Source organism: Notechis scutatus, chromosome 4, assembly GCF_049901735.1.
Source record: "Notechis scutatus isolate UNSWTSFEM ecotype Mainland chromosome 4, rNotScu1.2, whole genome shotgun sequence".
Taxonomy (NCBI): domain Eukaryota; kingdom Metazoa; phylum Chordata; class Lepidosauria; order Squamata; family Elapidae; genus Notechis; species Notechis scutatus.
Window position 1 is genome coordinate 102,343,983 of NC_142012.1, and position 19,132 is coordinate 102,363,114.

At 34.5% G+C, this 19,132-nt stretch overlaps 1 protein-coding gene across 8 annotated transcripts in view; it reads right to left on the bottom strand.

The window, feature by feature from the left end:
• Positions 1–19,132, bottom strand: part of INPP5A (inositol polyphosphate-5-phosphatase A) — a 255,053-nt gene that overhangs the window by 46,213 nt on the left and 189,708 nt on the right. For all 8 annotated transcript variants that reach the window (XM_087964256.1, XM_026670710.2, XM_087964259.1 and 5 more), the window contains 2 exons: positions 3,122–3,217; positions 879–953 (listed from right to left, as the gene is read on the bottom strand). In XM_087964256.1, coding sequence (XP_087820382.1) covers positions 879–953; positions 3,122–3,217 — 171 coding nt within the window. The remainder of the gene's footprint in view (positions 1–878; positions 954–3,121; positions 3,218–19,132) is intronic.

The window sequence follows — 19,132 nt, forward strand, 5'->3', positions numbered from 1 at the left end:
TTTTTTAAAGAACACTTTGGAAACTAAGTGAGAAGTGCAAATTATGCTGGAGGCTGGAATTTTGCTTCCTACTTACCAGTTTGCAAGCTACTGATTCATTTTTTTATTTATTTAAGAGAACCTAGATATTATTATTTCAAAGCCAAGTGAACCAAAGAGCCTAGTGGTTTCAACTGAGATGTTGGAAGAATTCTGTGGATTCAATTTTAGTAGAAATAAGTATGGTAAAAACAACAAGGATCTTCCATCAGGGAAGTTCAGACAGTTCTGACATTAAAACCAGAAATATTTTAAGTCTCAGGAAAAAAGAAAGAATTAAGCAGCTGTGCCTTTAAACTACTCAAAAGTGACCTGGGAAAGGAAAGATCACATTTTAAGGAACATATACAGTTTTAAAGATAGAAATGTTTCAAGTATGACAAAAGGCTTATGCGTTTTGCACTTTTTACCTGGGCCCAAAAATCCTGAAACATCTACAACTCAGATTATTACTATACTATCTATGTATTATATGTACTTGTCCCTGAAATCAGGATCTTTAGAACTTAAGACAGCTAAGCAGTGAGACTGTTGAAAAAATTGTCAACACAGTTATATAATCCAATTATTTAAAATACTTTAGTTTGCCTTTTAACATATTGTGGTTTGCATTTTAATATATTGCAAGGTGTACTGCCTTGATGTCATTTTTCATAAAGAGAAGCATAGATATGTAAAAATTAAACTACACTAATAAAAGATGTTCTCATTAAATAAAAGATTATTATGTGAAGGATAAACAGGATATGAACATTTTTCAATTGCATTTCTTGGAGCACCAGGTTTCTTAAGAGCAAAGGTTATATCTACAAAATGTAATTTTACAACTGGAAACTCACCGCAGTGCCATTGTTATCTCTAAAAACATCTTGATTAAAATAGTCAAAGAGTTTCTTTTCTAACTGTAGCATAACCTAGAGAAAAAAAATGAAGCAAAGCTTAAAAACTAAAACAACTATCTCCAATTAAATTCTGTATAATCATTATAAGTAAACCTTTGCAATTTTATTTTTAAACTTTTATTACCTTCCCCATTAAATTATATCCTTTTCTGACTTAAAGAAAAATAAATGCACAGAATCTTAAATAGGCTGCATATATTGCTTTAAAAGATTTGAGGTTATTATTCACATCCTATTCCCTGTAACTAAGAGAAACATTGCTGTATAGAATACCAAGATTACTGTAAGAATTAACTGATTGATTGACTGATTATGTCCCATCAAGCAAGTGTCAACTCTTAGTGACCACAGAGATAGATTTTCTCCAGTTTCTAACTGGTCTTTTAGATTTTCCAGCAGTGTACTCATTTCTACTGTAACTATCTATCTTGCTGCTGGTCATCTTTTTCTTCAATTCCCTTCCACATTTCTCAGTTCTTCTCCAGAGAGCTAGGTCTTCACCTAAAATGTCTGGAAGACTACAATTTGAGCTTGATCATTGTGTTTCAAGTGATAAACCTGGGTTAATCTGTGATCCATTAGCTGTTTTCTTGGCTGTCCACTGAATTCTCAAGAGGTTTTTCCAGCTACTTTTCTAGAAGACTGGAAAGCCTTTATGGACTTTTTGCTGAAAATAGATAAAAATGAACTGTTTATTTTGAAATTTATTGATTAAAAAGGTTTATCTTGGGAAGAATGGAACCATGACAGGCAACATGGGAGGGTGGAGAAAGTAATTTCTATGCTTGTAACTGCTGCAAAGAAGAGCAGAAGTTGCTTCTTTAGATACAATTCTTTTTTTTTCCCGTTTTTATCTATCAGCCAAATTTTAAGAGTCTTCTTCAATATCAACATTCAAAAGCATACATATTTTTCTTATTCTGCTTTTTCGAAGTCCAACATTTGCTTCCTTAGAGTGTCACAAGGAATATCATAGCTTGCATCATACTTATTTGACGGTATAGACACATTACAATACCTAAATATCTTTTCCAGTGCCTTCATAGTTTCTGTAACCTATGGCCTATTTCTTGACACTAGTTCCTTTACTATTGATGATGGCAGAAGCTATGTCTTTCATGTCTTCATTGTCAGTTCTAAGGTTGTTTTTTGGCTATTGATATTTCTTCTTCCACTTTTAAAACCACATTCATCTTCTTCCAATCCAGCTTCCTTTAATATGTATTCAGCATATAAACTGAATGAATAAGGGAAGAGTATACAGCCTTGTTTTATTCCTTTGTCAACTGAAGGTGTTCTGTTTCACTATGTTCTATCACTTTGTTACTGATAGTTATAGAGCTTCCCTATAAGAGGATTGCAAATATTTTAAAACATGAATTAAGAAAACTGATTTGAAAAGGTACAGGTACAGGTAAAGCTCATTCCTGCAGCACATATTTTATGAAATATGCAAGTCTTAGGCATTGATCTAAGCTGTGTTGACATTATTTTTTAAGAAATCACATTTACTAGATTAGAAAAAAGTTGTGGGAGCAGTGGTATGGGAGATTAATATGCATATTACTTTAATTGCACAGCAATGAATTGGGAACATTGAATATAATTTGAATGAGTGACAGATTTTCTCTGAACAATATCTAGTTTGAGAAATTATGTTGTTTCCCAAGTGAGGTTCTTGCTTGATCTTTCTTTTTTTAAAGTATATAATTTTGCTTGCAGCATATTTCCTGCAATATATATAAATTATTGAGTTGTGCTCTGTCACTGAGAATTGGCACACAAAGTTTTCTTTTTTGTTTGCCTTCGGTTTTAGGTAGCTTAAGGCACACCTTTGCTTTCCTCCCCAACACCTATGAAAACTTTGCTTTTTTCACTGGCACATATCATTATATCTACACAGAGAAACAGCTGCAAGAAACAATGCAGACTTCTTGAAGATTTACCATGGTAGACTCAGTAAGGGGTAAGTGCAATTATAATCTCAGTACAAATGCAGATCTCACGTAACTCATTGGGATCACAACTTAATGCACACTTCAGTAAGTTAATATTTTGAAATAAGTCACCTCCATTGAAGCAAAGAAATATTTTGTTATTGGAATTTTGAATAAGAGGGGGTGGTTGCTTAGTTGTGTTTGCATTCTCTTCAGTGACAAGAATTGCATTTGGTTACATACCTTTCGGTCATTATCAGATTCACGGAATATTAGTTTGACTACTTCATTAGTGTCAGCAGCCCGGATAGTCTGCATTGTAGCCTTTGCACAAAGTGTCTGTTTTTAAAAAAAGCAAATGGGATAGGGGAGAAATAAATACGTTTGTCAAAAATACATTACAAAGATTCTTAAAGAGATTAAAAACTTTGGTCAAAAAATTAAAACATAAATATACAAGCATATACTTTTAATTCATCCTCAATTATTAATATGAAGAATACAATTCTTTAGTTTACTTTGTTCTTCCTCAAAATTGGACAGCAGTTTGAAAATTTAAGGATTTGTTATGGATAGTACTGTAGAAAATTTTTAAGCCCCATGATTAAATTCATTTATTATTATTTTTTAAAAATTAAATTAAAATGTGAAGTTTGTATAAGGACTAGTTTTCTACTTTTGTATTTTTTTTATTTTCCAATGGTTTTTGTTTCCAAAAAGATAAACAGATCCATAGGGCAGAAGCCTACTACTCTTTTTGTACTACAAGCAGAATCCTCAAGTGAGAAGCAGTATATTATGCCATGTTATTGGCACAGCTTTTCAACTTGTAGCTCCATGCAAAACCCCTTAATGCCCTAGAAATTTAGACTTTTTAAAATTACATACTGTTTGAGGTTTATTGGATTCTTGTTGGATTTGGACAGTGGAGATGCTGAGTACTTGTTAATTTGACTTTAAGAAACACTTTGAGATAATGCTTAATACACTTTGTTCTGATTAGGAGTAAATTGCTTATTTTATTCTTTTATCCTAATAATGCTAAGAGAAACTGCTTGAGTACTCAAAGTATTTAGCTCAATGCTTTCTCTTCTGCCTGGGTATGGTTCTCTTAATTTCCCATTCATGTATTCCTGGAGTTAACTAAAATTTGTCTCTGGGATTTTCTATGTATAATCCATCTAATTTTGAATCTTTCTTTTTGGCCTAGATGATATCCTTTAAAACCTATTTCTATTTATATGACTAGAAGTGTGGAGAGAGCAATGGAGTTTCTCATTTTGATAATACATACAGAATCTGAGACAAAGAAAGACATTTCATTTCTGTTATTATTTTTATTTTGCTGTATGAACATCAACATGACAATCTGGCTAAAAGTCTTCTTTCTTTCAAAACTCCATTCAGAATTTTTCTAAATTCTGGCCATTCAGAATTATGGTTAGAAGCCATAACATTGTTAGAATAGCTACTGAGAGCACCGGAAGTTGTTCTAACTCCAAGTATTCCTTGTCCGGCAGAGAAGCAAGAGAAAAGGTGGCACACTAAGATTTTGGGAGCAACCACTGCTTTAAAAAAAAAAAAAAAAAACTTTGTTTCATTTAGCCCACAACTAATCACTTTTTCCACTCATCTTCACAATTTGATTTGGGTCCCATTCTGTCTCTTTTGACAAGTAATTAACATTTTGCCATCTGTGTCTGTATGCCGTTAACTGTGAGGTCATCCACCAACAAGCCATTCCCAAAGTGCCTCTCCTTCAGATACCAACCATTGAAATTCAAAGCACAAATTAGCTAATCAGGTCAAGCCCCCCAAAGTAGCCTTTTGGACTCATGTGTCACAAATCAGTCTGGTCGCCTTTAAACAGTGCACCAGATTAGAACAAGCAACCAAACAAACCAAAGCGGAAAACCCACCTCTCTCTAAAGCTGGTTTTCTAAAGCCCTAACAAATCGCTCCATCTTTCACTCATTTAAACCTTCCAAATGAGGGTCAATATGGTCCCCAAGCATCCAAATGCTAATGCGCTTAAGTGCGCTTAAGCAGCTTTTTGGAATGAATGGGCCGAAGAGCGGCTCGAAAGGACAAGGCAGAATTACTGTCACTGTCAAAAAGACATTGTAGCCACCCCTAGAGTGGCTGCAATTCAAGAAATTCATGATTTCTGTCTTTTAAAGGCATCTGCTTGGGAACATTCCCCCCTCTGCACTTCGCCTAAAGCCCCACCAATCTGCTTCATAGCTCTTACAAGTTCAGGTCTGTTCCTAAGGAACCATAATCATAATAATATGGAAGTGTAAAAATCTGGTACTCTCTTGACCACTAAAGAGAAGGCGCTACAATTGCATGGAGACAAACACTTATCTTATTCACAAGCAAAAAGTGATTATGCAAAGGTTCATTTCTTATACAATCTGGAACATTCCTCCTCCCCAGCCTACCTCTTTTCAATTTCTACAAAGTCGTAGTCACCCAAGCAGAAACTTTCAGAAATATATGTGTGTGTGTGTGTGTTTGTGTGTTTGTGTGTGTGTGTGTGTGTGAATTTTAAAGGAAAGCCTGCTTGCTTATGAAGGGTTTTTTTTTTTTTAGTGGTGATGGTGGTAGTATTTTAGAATGGGAGAAAATTGAAAATACACAGCCCTTTTCATTCTTATAAAAGTTACATTTATGAAGGATGCTTAAAATAATGAGACAAAATCAGAATAAAATTCTGGGGTTTTCTTGCCTTACCTAGAGATTATTTTCTAACATTTCTTTATAAAGCAAAAACAAAAAACAAAAAACCCTTTGTATAAAATCTGAGGCACATGCTTTAAATAATATGGGAAAAATATACGTACGACCAGAGAATTACAATCTGGAAGAAGACTTGTTGATGATGATGATAATAACAACAACAACAATAATAATAATAATACTGCAATAACCCACATACTCTGTTTGTTAGGAACATACAGTTAGAAACACACAGTCAAAAGTGTATTGCTGAAAAGTGCACTAGTCTGGTCTTAAATATACCAAGTACACGTTAAAAAAAGAGAAACTGGAAAATAACTATAGGGAAACAAGACTTAAAACATTCATATTTAGTCAAATATGCTTAAATGATATAGGCAAACAGTATGTGAAATATGTTGTATGGTGTACTTGAGAGGTAGAAATGAAGAAGTGGCTGAAACACTGAACAAAATTATTGGGAATGAGAATAAGCATTAATTTTAAAAAAATATAACAAGGTAATTATGTTTTATCCAAATTACCATAGATTACAGCATACATATAGTTTGAACATACATACGAATAGTTTAAAACGTTCACTTTTAAAGTCTAAAGAAATTTAATAGTTACATTTCATTAAAGAACAAGCCCTTTAAACCTATTTGGAATGGGAAATAAAATAAATTGTTTTCCAAAATATTCAATAGTAAACCATCAGCATAGCATAAAAAGCTTTTTATCAAGAAAGATGTATTTGAACCATTTAAGTGGGGAGAACACCCCCCTCCCCCAATCTAGCATGGCAAGAAAATAGTACAGAATCTGAGATTAAAAGACTTAACCAGGAGATGATCCAAGAGCTATCCATATTGTATCATTCTTGAAGCTGAACAGTTGTGAACATGAAAAGTGCCTGAAAGAGACTCTTGGGAATATGGCTAACTGCTCAGAGATTTTGAAGGCAGAATTAGTTCTGTGTAATGCACATCGATGGGCATTGCACTTCACAGAGTACAAGACTGATCCTTATCCAGAGCAGTTTATAAATGCTAATTCTTCATAAGGAAAATTCAAAGAAGTGAAGGAAGCTATAAACAAAAAAATATGTACAGAACTGCTTTATTTTAGGAACTTATACTTAGATGTCGTTAGAGAATAGAAGGGAGCTGATGATTGTTCCAAGTCTTCGTGTGGATACTAAATAAATGAAAATAGTTGCCTTTCCCTTTTGAGAAATTTTTACCACTGGTTTATATTTATATGTTTTTTATTATATGTACATATGATTCTTAATTTTATATACCTAAAGGTGGAAAAACATTAAAAAGTTTACTAAATGTTAGTGCTAATACTATCAATTGAATGTGCTAGAACAAAACAAATTTTGCTGCTTCTAGACTAAAAATTAGAAGAATCAGAACAGTGTTATTTCAATACAAGAAACATACACTTTTCCCTAAAATGATGCCATACATTATTCGTCTCTTACATTTTAGTATAATGTTTTCCACAAGTTAATGAGTAATATAATCTTCCATTAGTGTTGATTGTGGAAATAAATTATTCAGACTTACCTAACAAATCTTATTTTTAATTCAAAGAGATGAAATGAAAAAAGGTACAAGTTTAGATAAATATATGACCATCCTTTCAAAGTCGTGTCTTGTTTCTTGCATTCAGAATTGATAAAGATTCTCCAGGCAACTGAAAAAGTTTCATTCTTCCAGCTGTTATTGATATAGTTGCATCTGTGTTAAGGGAGTCTAGTGTGAAACAGATTTAAGTATCCTTATGTCTAATTACAATATTTTATGCAACATCACAGATAAAACAGAGATATAAATGACTAATTGAAAAGCTAAAAAAACAATTTGTCATTTAGATAGAGATGATGGATAGTGCTAAGGGTACTTATTTAATAACACGTTAGATCTGTTGGCTTAGAGTAAAATAAATGATAATGTGTTTTTCTGGAATGAAATTAGGGATGTGTAAAGCCAGGATCTTTTTGATATTGAAAATTATATGAATGCAAATTGTGTGGGAATATGTACTGCTGGAACAAGCTGTATCTCAGGTTATCACAAATGACTTCAAGCTTTTGAGACATCAAGAATCTCTTATTGGGATTTGGACACAATAAGAGATTTAATAAGCAAACACTTGATTGGGAAGATTTCAACCCTTCACTGGAGACAATTCTATGAGTATATATAAATACTGTAAGCTATACAAAAACCAGGCCTATAAAGAAAAGACTTCTGTGAAAGTTTTATGAGTGTAATATACTTCTTTGTTTTACCTGAGTCAAATGGCTGAGTCAAGCAAATGTTTTGTCATGTTTGAAATGAACTTTTATCAGAATTTAACTGAGGAATGGCACTACAGTGTACACTTGTTTTTATCAACAGTGGTTTCAATATAATAGTTAACACATTTAAGTGACAATTTTGATAAGCTAAACATTCTTACTGCAAGGTGACAATAATATTCTGCAACATAGTGACAAATTAAAAGCATTTATCAAGGAAGCTGGACATTAGAAGAATAAAATGGAAAATACAAATTGAGATGAGACTTCTACTTTAAAACAGCTTATGAACAGTAGTAATAATGAATGAATATCTGGATCTTAAGTCACCTTCCTACTCTGAAATTACATTATTTTCTGAGTTGGAGACAGAAAAAAAAATAGCCAGTCATTTTCTTAGAGTCCCTTTATGCTGAACTGACAGCTGGCACACTTGCTATGACCTACAAGAAGCAATGTGTTGATGTTTCTTCTGCACTTCTTTGAAAATAAATTTTCTAGCAATGTATTTTCCTGCATTTTGGAGGAGTATCAGTGTGAAGTGAAAAAATTATGAGCATTTTTATTCAATTTATAAGATCCTATTTGTATAGGATAAAGGGCTGCAATAATACAAAACTAAATAAATTGATCCTTCACATGTTAAAGGTGATGATTTTATATTTTTATTTCCAATGAAAAGGTTTTTCTTTTATACAATTGTACTCCCACTGTTTTATTTTACATTAGGAAAAACTAGGGGTATGAGTATTTATTTCTTGCCCAGCTCTAAAAGTCAATAATGTCATTTGTTTTATTCATGAGAGTGAAAGGATGCCATATAAAACAATAAGCAACAAAGGAAGACATATTCACAGAGTAGGGTTAAAAAAAAGTCAAGAGGGTGGCCATTGTGCCTGGCTTGTCATGATGTATAAACATGCTCGAAAACTTCGCCTAGTTTTGTATAAAAACTCTACTCAAAACTCTACATTAAGACTAAATCAAAGGACTTGTTGAAGGGTATGCTGATGGAGTTGTAGGCAATAGTAAAACCTGCTATTATTCTGTAGGATAACATTACATGCATCAAAACATACATCCTTCTCTTTCTAATACGGGTAGTCCTCAACTTACAACCATTCATTTAGTGACTATTCAAAATTACACCACCATTGAAATACGTGACTTGTGACTCTTTTTCACACTTACAACCATTGCAGCATCCCAGTGATCAGGTGATAAAAATTCAGATACTTGGTAACTGGTTCATATTTATGACGGTTGTGGTGTCCTGGGGTAATGTGATCCCCTTTTACGATCTTCTGACAAGCAAAGTCAGGTAGTAGCCACATTCACTTAACAATCATGTTACTGATTTAATCACTGCAGGGATTCTGTGGCAAGAAAGGTCTTAAAATGGGCCAATACTCACTTAACAACTGTCTCACTTAGCAACAGAAATTTGGGCTCAACTGTGGTTGTAAATCGAGGAATACCTTTATTCTGTAGTTCAGTTCTTATTTGTAAATCCCAAGTTTCACCTTGCAGTTATTCTTTACTCCCAAATTCAGATAAATGATTACTGTGAAAAGTAGTTGAGGAAAACTACTTCAAAATTTGGTTTACCATCTTGACTTCTTTCTATAAAGCCTAGGTAACACAAACACTATTTTTGGACAAGCTAAAATTTGAAATAAATGTTTCCAATCTCCCTTTGATAATGCCAGATAAAAAATGATAAGCACTCAGTTCAGAGGTTAACAGATTTTTACCCCAGTTATGATTTATCATTGTGTCTGAATGTACACAGTACACTGATATTTGTGGAAAGGTAAACTTGAATTTGGTTTGTTTTACTTTAAACTGCTGAGTAACTAACATTCATGTCCCCCTACCCGGCCAAATTATTTGCACAGAAAAAGTGTTAGGAAAGAGAAATCTAATCTAATGTTCTCCTCTACATGCCATCTGTGAATGTTTTGTTACACAAGGTTTCAATTGTATCTGAAGTATTACAGCCCAGACACCATTTTATCACCTCTATGAGAATGATATCAGACTCAAATTAATTATTCTAACTCAGTTTATTCATAGATAGACAGATAGAATGAACTCCCTGCCTGAATTCTTCAATGGGTTAGGCCGTTAGCGTCTCTATAAAATAAATAATGGAATGTTATATGTCAATCATGAAACATACGTTGCATATGTTCCAGAAGAACATTACAACTTTTTCCAAATACTGTAAGGGACAAAGCACTGAATGTTATTAGAGAGAATGACCAATGATGACTAAAAATGCATGATTGAAGAAATGCGGTACATGGGCTGAACTGTGGTCAGCTTGGTAATCAATGTCCAAATGTATTGTCTAATAATTTTTTTAGAATGATCTTTAGATCTTTAGAAACTAGAAAGAAAAAGTTTGGGAGAAAGCCGGAAAGCATAAAATCTCTATGATATTTTAAAACCAGCTAGATGTAGAAGAATTTAGACAAATCATTGGGACAAGGTCGGGGGAAATTGGCTTATAATAGAGCATGCCACCAGGCCCTAACCTCTAATAACTTTAGTCCCACCCACCTTCAGGAAAAAACTGCATCTCTAAGATGGCTGGAAGTAGCCAAGAGACACTTTGATAATTTAGCTTTCAGCACAATAAGTTTCCAGAAGGTAGATACTATAGAAAAAGCGAGAAATCACTTTAGCTTTAAACAATTTACAAGTTGTTAGTACAAAATAGCCTCTCTCTATCCAGAATATTTTAAGGATCACATTCTTACTCTTAAGAGCACAACTGCCAAAATACTTAAAGTTCATGACAAAGAGGCTTATAAACAAATGCCAAGATACTTAGAAACACATACTTGTTTCTATTCTCTTGCTAGATGTGATTTTTTTTGAGCTTAGATCAATAGTTTGACTTTCTGATAGCTTACACCCAGGTTTTCAACTTTGCAAAGGGCAGCTGAAGATGTCAATACTGTGCTTATCTCCTCAGTATATTTGGAATACGAAAATGAAGCAATATAAAGGCAGATAATGTTCAAGAATAACTTTGAGTTAATTAAATGCAATTAATTTTGTAATCACATTTAGCTGTGTGATTACAAATGTGATGCTACTCCCTCCCAAAACCAGGGCAGTATTTTGGACAAACAAAATAGAGGCCCATTCTTAATCAGTTCAGGTAAAACAAGGGAATATTACCTCAACAGGGAAGTACTGTATTAAAAACGTGCTATATTTGAATATAGAAGCAACTTCTCCAACTTCCATGCCTCCTTCTGCTATTTAAAATAATAAGAGAAGAACTCTAGCTATTCCTTCTTTAAAATACTAGAAAAGATATGAAGAGAGAAGGAGAAAGAGCACTACTACTGTAGTTATTTCTTTTTAGTATGAAGAATTTTCATATGAAAATAAGGCTTGGGTTCCTGGAATATTCTAAAGGCAGCATTATATTCAATAGCAAATGCTGTAACAGTAAAATAAGGCTTGGGTTCCTGGAATATTCTAAAGGCAGCATTATATTCAATAGCAAATGCTGTAACAGTAAAAGCGATCACGCTCTTGGGTGGTAGTGGTGCTGAGGAAGATATGAAGCAAATTGATTATTTATGTGATCCAGCCAAAAAGGGGTTGGACAGCCTAACTTGATGCTTGGTTTGCCAGGTACTGTGGGTCAGTAGCTGTGAGCCATCTCACAAGTCTGCTGCCCCTGTTCTTTTTCCTCTGATGACTTCAACAATGGAAGTAGTTAGTTGGCGGGAGTCAACTTGCTTTTGTTTCTTTCTTTGTGGTCTCAGTAATTGGAATTATGAAAGTTCATATGCACTTACAGGACATTTTATTTAAAGTAACATGCAAAATAGATCCTACATTGATATTTATAGCTGGCTGTTTATCTTGGAGACAGTTCGGCAAAACAACTAAATTAAAGATGCAATTTTAAATGTAGCTAAAGATTATGCTTATAGTTTCCCTCTATTATCTACATATTCCCTGTAATTCCTAGATAACTTCTATATTATGATCTATATGACTACTATCTACATTTATATTCCAACAAGGCTTAAGTCTATTACACTCATTTCTGATCCATCAGATAACTGTTATAAAGAAAACCTGGGATAAATGTAATATTAGTATGAGGCTTCAGTTCCAGAATGATTTTCTAAATGTCTGAAACACAGAACAGAAGCATACTTTAATTAAAGTATATTATTTTTATATTGACAATAAGATAAAATCATTTCAGCAATGAGAGGAGGAAAGGAAAAGAAATTCAAACACTCTTAGCATGAACTGAATAGAACAGAACTAAAAACAATCACTTCAACATATCCGTGTCACTGTACTATCTTTTAACAATAGGAACTGCTATTCTTTCCTTTTAGTATAGTATATTTTCAAGAACTATTAAATGCATTTGTCACTTGCTCAGATGCCAAGGAGTCACAGATCTGAGGGCATCTCTAATAGTCTGCACTGACAGAAGCATTCTGTTCCACTGTAAAAGTACACTGGTGTGCTCCTCTGTTTAAAGTTATACATGCAGTTTTAACTCATCTGCTTCCCCATTCTCTCTGGGCCAGGAGGACAAATTGCCCACAGTGGCTCCTTTTCAGAAGAAGCACAGCGCGCAAAGAATCATGACTGAGCAGAAACACAAGGAACAGGCACATAAAAATTCATCACTTTGGCCTCTTGACCTTATACCACTGGGCTTGGCACACCCAGTCTCAAAAAGTAGCATCAGGGGAGGACTAAGCAGACCAGCTGAGTGAAATTACTGACCACCACCACCCCCTGAAAAAAAAAACCAAAACAAAACACAAACCACCCTACTTTGGACACAGGAAAAGCCCACCAGATGCTTCATTGTCTTTGTGGAGAAGTGGTGCTGAAAAAAAGGGGTGATCTACCACATGACATATTGGGTGGAATAAGTAGTGTCATTGTTTCAGGCCAGCTCTGTCACTTTACTGACTGCAATACAAAGGGGTGTAAAGCAAGATTTAATCCTGACTTTTTAGCTAGCAGATTAAAACCAATCATGCCAGATGTCCACAAGACTGTTTAACATACAGAAAGCTTTACCCCCACCCAACAATTTGTGACGAGTCAAAACTTCTTTTCTGCATTTACTTTCTGAAAAGGATAAAAGGTACTGTAGTGGGCTTTAAGATGGGCTTTAATTTCTCCTCCTAAAGCATTTAATTATCAAAACAAAGCATTAATGTATAACGTCCAAATTAAGTTAATAACACCATTGCTAAAATAAAGATAGCCATGAAACAAAAGAGAATTAAGAGAGATTGGGTTAGTCAGCTTCCAACCATTTCTTTTCCTTATAAGAACAGGTTTATATTTTTCATGGTAAAATTTTATACTGTCCACTAGTGTTATGCTAGTATTTCACTGCAGCAAGCAAAGGGATGATGTTCATACACCTACATATTCCTTTAAACACGTGCACTCGCTTATCTGGACTCTGTATGTCCAGCTACGTTTTCCAGATATGTGCATATATAGACATATTCCATATTAGAACAATGCCTTTTAATATGGCATCAAAAAAGTCACCAAATAGCATACAACATTCTAATTTGTTTAAAATTGCTTATCAATCAATAGTAAATAAAGCCCAAAATATGAAAGGCAGAGAAGAAAAATAAATAATATGGTTGATATGAAGACATGAATTCTATATTCAGTTACAGCTGTCAGATGATTTGGGGGATATGTTTTCAGACATTCAAATTAAACTCATCCAGATGCTCTGATAAGTTTTCTTTATTTTATCAGGTGCTGGCATAAAAAACCAAATCATCATTACATGGCTCACTCTCTCCATCCTAAAGTAAAGCACCTTCTTAATAGATGAAAGTACAAATATAAAATATATGGAGATTCTCAATCCCTGATGAAGAGCTTTGTATCGGTAGAGATTTCCCCACAGTAATTTCTATGAAAGCATAGCTAAAATTAACAAGCATGATACAGTGTTTACTCTTTGTGTGGATCTTCTGTGAGGGACATACAGACAGGTAAGTCTTTCCTTATCGATTGCCTTGTTTTTTGACTGTTATGGTCTAAAATAATAGCTTTGTGATAAGTCCTCACATTTATGACATATGGTATTTATAACCATCACTATATCCTGCAGTCATATGATTGCCATTCAGGTGCTCTGCAACTGGCTTGCCATAAGCAAAGTTAATAGAGAAAGCCAAAGTAAAATTTTACTTCTGTCATATTAACTTTGCTTATTGGGATGCTGTGATGGTCATGGTATCTTTTGCTTAACGACCAAGTTGCCAGCCACAATTATAGTTGCTAAGTGAGGACTATGTAGTCAGCAGACTGTATCAGCAAAAGTGTTTGGCATAACACATCTCAATAAAATGTTTGGAATAGAATATCCCACAAGGAAGGAATGGGTTTTATTAGATGTTAGGGACTAGTGAAAAAGAGAGGCTAAGAAGATAAAAAAACACCTTGGCTTATGCTGACTTTGCTTTTCCATTAAACATGAAAGAGAATAAACAGTACATTCTACAGGTCTGGCACTAATCAAGTGAAAATTGATTTAGAGAGAAAATAAAATGTAAGAAAACAATTGTTAGAGAAAGGAAAGAGATTCCCAGAATATATTAGGTCAGTTGTTGGAAAAGGAGCTGAATGCTAGGAACAAAAAGAAGATACTGAGAGAGAACAGATTGTACTAACATTGTGACATCCATAAGGACAACGAACTTTGGAAATTGACAGTGGTCCGCCATCATCCTGAGGAATATGATAAAGGAAAGTATACTTAGTGAGACAGCTATAAGATGGGAAAGCAGCCCCTACCTTATTTCTCTGATTAAAAAGTCAACTATTTTTCTTGTGTGATACAATATTCTCTCAAATAGGATGTAGAGCCAAAAGGAATAGAGTTTACAATAATAATCTGGCTTATCAAGAGATATGTATGGTAAAATTGCTTATTAGGTATTTGCCCATTTCCAACATTCCTACTTTCTGTCTCTACTTCCAATGGTACTTCTGTATCAGTAACTAAGGAACACATTCCTACATTACCCAATCTTATTTTTTTTCTTTGTTTTCTTGCTCAAAATAGAATATTTATGAAACTTTTTGAATTCTATTGCTACCTGCACCATCCTTATCCCTATGTTGAATACAGAGTCCACAGTAAAATAAATGAACACAAAGTTTTTCCCCACCCCGGGTGAAAAGATAGCGACAGCAATAGCTCTTAGACTTCCATACTGCTTCACAGTGGCTTTACAGCCCTCTCTAAGCAGTTTTCAGAGTCAGCATACTGCCCCCAACAATCTGGGTCCTCATTTTACCAACCTCAGAAGGATGGAAGGCTGAGTCAATCTTAAACTCCAGGCTGTGGGTATAGTTTGTACTGCAATTAGTATTGCATTCTAAACACTGGACTGGGCACCAAATATTTGTTTTAAAGAAAAGAGGATGATTTTTTTTCCAGGAATATTGAAGGATGAGGAGGCAATTTAGAGCCTATATAATTTACTTCAGGACTATACGGTAATCCTTGCCTTATGACCACTTGCTTAACAACCATTCAAAGATGCAACTTTGTACTCCCCAGAGCTAATTATAATCCAGATTCAAACTTATAGCAGCTGTCCCCAAATTGGCAGCCAAATTATAGTAGTCCTATTGTATTTCTAGCCTTAAATGAACGAATTCATCAATGAATGTACGACACAAACAGGATTGTAGGACAAGCTCTGTTACCTGCAACACTCAGATGTTGCCCTCCACCACAACAGGACTTTTCAGTTAACAAGTTCTTGGGGAAGAATAGCAGCAGTGGCAGCTTAAGATGATCTTTTGGGTGTGGGATGGTTCCAGTAGTTTGCATCAATAACAAGATTACCAAAACCGGTTGACAACTAGATGGCAACAAAGAGTTAAAACAGGTGTCGTTTTGTGAGGGAGATGGGTTGTCTTTGATAAATAATAAAACACATGTCTCTTTGTTGCCATCTAGTGGCTATCTTAGTAAGTACCTGGCTGCATGGCTCACTGCTGTGCAAACACATAGCCTACTATCACCTAATTTATTTTATTTTTTAATTTTTTAATTTTGATTTATCAATTGCTTACAAGATAATAGGTATAAGTATATACATAGTTATGAATACGTGAAATGGGTACATATAAGAAAAATAAAAGAAACAATAGGACAGGGACGGTAGGCACGTTGGTGCACTTATGCACGCCCCCTACAGACCTCTTAGGAAAGGGGTGAGGTCAATAGTAGACAGTCTAAGGTTAAAGTTTTTGGGGTTTGGGGAAGAAACCACAGAGTCAGGTAGAGTATTCCAGACATTGACCACTTTGTTGCTGAAGTCGTATTTCCTGCAATCAAGTTTGGTGCGGTTAACCTTGAGTTTGTATCTATTGTGTGCTCTTGTGTTGTTATGGTTAAAGCTGAAGTATTCATTGACAGGTAAGTCGTTGCAATGTATGATTTTATATACCCTACTTAGATCAGACTGAAGACAGCGTAATTCAAGGTTTTCTAAGTCTAGAATTTCAAGTCTGGTGGCATAAGGTATTCTACAACGAGTCGATGCCCTGTCCCTATTCACTGTATTTCTCTAGTCTAGTCTAGTCTAGTCTAATCTAATCTAATGTAATCGAGGCAAATGCCTAGGATTCTCTATATTGCAAGTTTAATTCAGCCCAGCTGGTATCATGGCTGGTATTACACACACACACACACACACACACATACACACACACTACACACACAAAAATAAACACCTAGTAACACATATACAAAATTGTCTGCCACTGTCTTCTTTCTAGAACTAAGATAAATTGACTGACCCCAAATCACCAGCTGACTTCGGTACATAAAGTAGAAGTAAAACTAGTGGTCTCCTCACCTTCTAGTCCAGTACTTTTAACTGCTATGCACTTTCTATCATGAAACATATAATAATTTCTAGAAAACTTGGTTATTATGCTATGTAATTTTATGCTACTGAAATGGCTAATTTAAGATTTATAAATGTTGCAGCAACTATTGCGCACAATTTCTTTCTTTCTTTCTTTCTTCCCAGTGGAAAGTTCCCTAAAAGGAATAGCTCTATTCAGCTTAGGCTTTCTTAAGGGTCAACACAGTTGTGACTTCAGAGATACATTAAGAGAACATTTGCTTGCTTGCTTACAGTTTTTGGACATAGCTGTACACAGCTTTTCATAAAATCAGAATGAAATACAGTATAAAAGCTTTTGTCAAGTTTATCAAACTAACTGAAATTTCAACTTCAATTTGGTGGTTGAGTAGGATTGATTTATTGTACTACCCAGTTGCAATTAAAAAGATTGGCTCTTGATGGCTTACATAGAATAAATAACAAATAATACAGCTAAACATTTATGGTACAATTTAAAACCCCATAATCATAATCATAACATACATCATAACCATAAATAAGAATAGTATCAATAAGAAACATTAAGTGAAAGATACAGTAATACAATAAAGAAGAAGACAAAATAAAGATAGTAACACTAAACCAAGAAAAATATCTGAAACAACTTAAGTTTTCAGGGGTATTTTTTTAAATCAACAAAAAGGCCAGCCTCCAAAAGGCATTTTCCCATATTGTTGCCTCCTTCCTTCATTTAAGTGAAGGATTTGTAGGGACTATAGGGTTGTAAAAAGGGAGATTTTTAAAAAACTGTATTTGTATCTCTATGGTAGATCTAATATTGCACCAACACTGCTGGAATAAATGATCTGTGGCTATCCAGGGGCCAAACTTTAAAGCCAGTTAAACAGGACTCAGAAACCAATTCGTGCAAGACCTGTAAAACCAGTGTTATATTGTGAGGGCCAAAAATGTGTGAGCCACTGCATTTTGAAATAATCATGATTTCCAATATTCTTTAAAGGTTGCCTCAAATACAGGGTTTTACAGTGGTCTAACCAAGCAGATCTCCCCTAACTTTATCCTTAATTTTTTAAAAAAGCCCTGGGAAATACATTGGGCTGAGATATAGTTTTTAGGTCAAAGTCATCCAGTTCATGTTCAAGTCAAGAAAAAACAAAACAGCTTGGGTCATATCAGTTTCATCTGAGTACCTCAGTCATTTCATTATGCTGGTTCTCAGTAACAGATTTTAGCTTGATTTATTTTAATTGAATCTGCTATTCAAACAAAATGCCACATTATTTTTATTATTTTCCTATTAGAGACCTTTCTGTTATAGATGCAACATTATTAAGCTTCGCTTGACTCAGCAGTATAGTCATAAAGATATCTCAGAAAGTTTCTAAGTGCTAGAGACTCGGCCAAGAAGTCAAGGAATCTATCCTTGTTAGAAACTTTGTAAATTCACTATAACACATGCAGCGTATAAACATAACGCAATCATTCTCTATATATGTATTTCTCCAAGCAATGTTCTGGTGGTGGGTGGGCTCCAAGATACTTTTTACCAATTTTTCATGCCCATCCCTCTAAATCTGACCCCGCGCCTAGGCTTTTATCTTTCTGACAATTTCACGCAAGCAAACATGCAGCTCCTCTGATAGCATGAAATTGGAAACAATGGTCTAAGGAAACAAAAGCAGAATTGGAGAGCAAAGAAACAGCCCGAACCTGATTTTTAGACACAGATGTTTGTAGGGCCCAATCGTGAACTGGATGAAAGGGGGAAAATGGGGGAGGGTTGAATTAAAAGTGTATAGTATTAAAAAAAAAAAACTAAGTGAAGCTAGGTAGGTTTTCAATGGCTGAATCTTTCAAATAAAGTAAGTTGCCATTGTGAACTTCAATCACATTTCCTCATTTCAAAATTAGCATAAAAAACAAGCAAGGCAACAAGAAGAAACATATATGCACAATGAACTCCAAGACAGGGATTCCATCACTATCTCCATGTGTTTCCCAGGCTCGATGTCCTCTATCTGATATATACAGTATTATGAAATCACTGGCTAACAGTCGCATCCAGTTTCACAAGCATTGTCATTTACTGAAACTTCTGTGTTTAGTCCTGAAACAGGAACCAAAGTTATTCTGAAAAGAGGCTTAGAGCACCAGCAGAAAATGTCACGCTCAGAGAATTTTGATTGAAAAAAAGATTTAAGATTGGGTTGGAATTATGGTTTCTTTGGCTTCTCATTCCCATTATTTTGGGCTGAACAAAAAAGGGGGCTATGTGAAGACTCT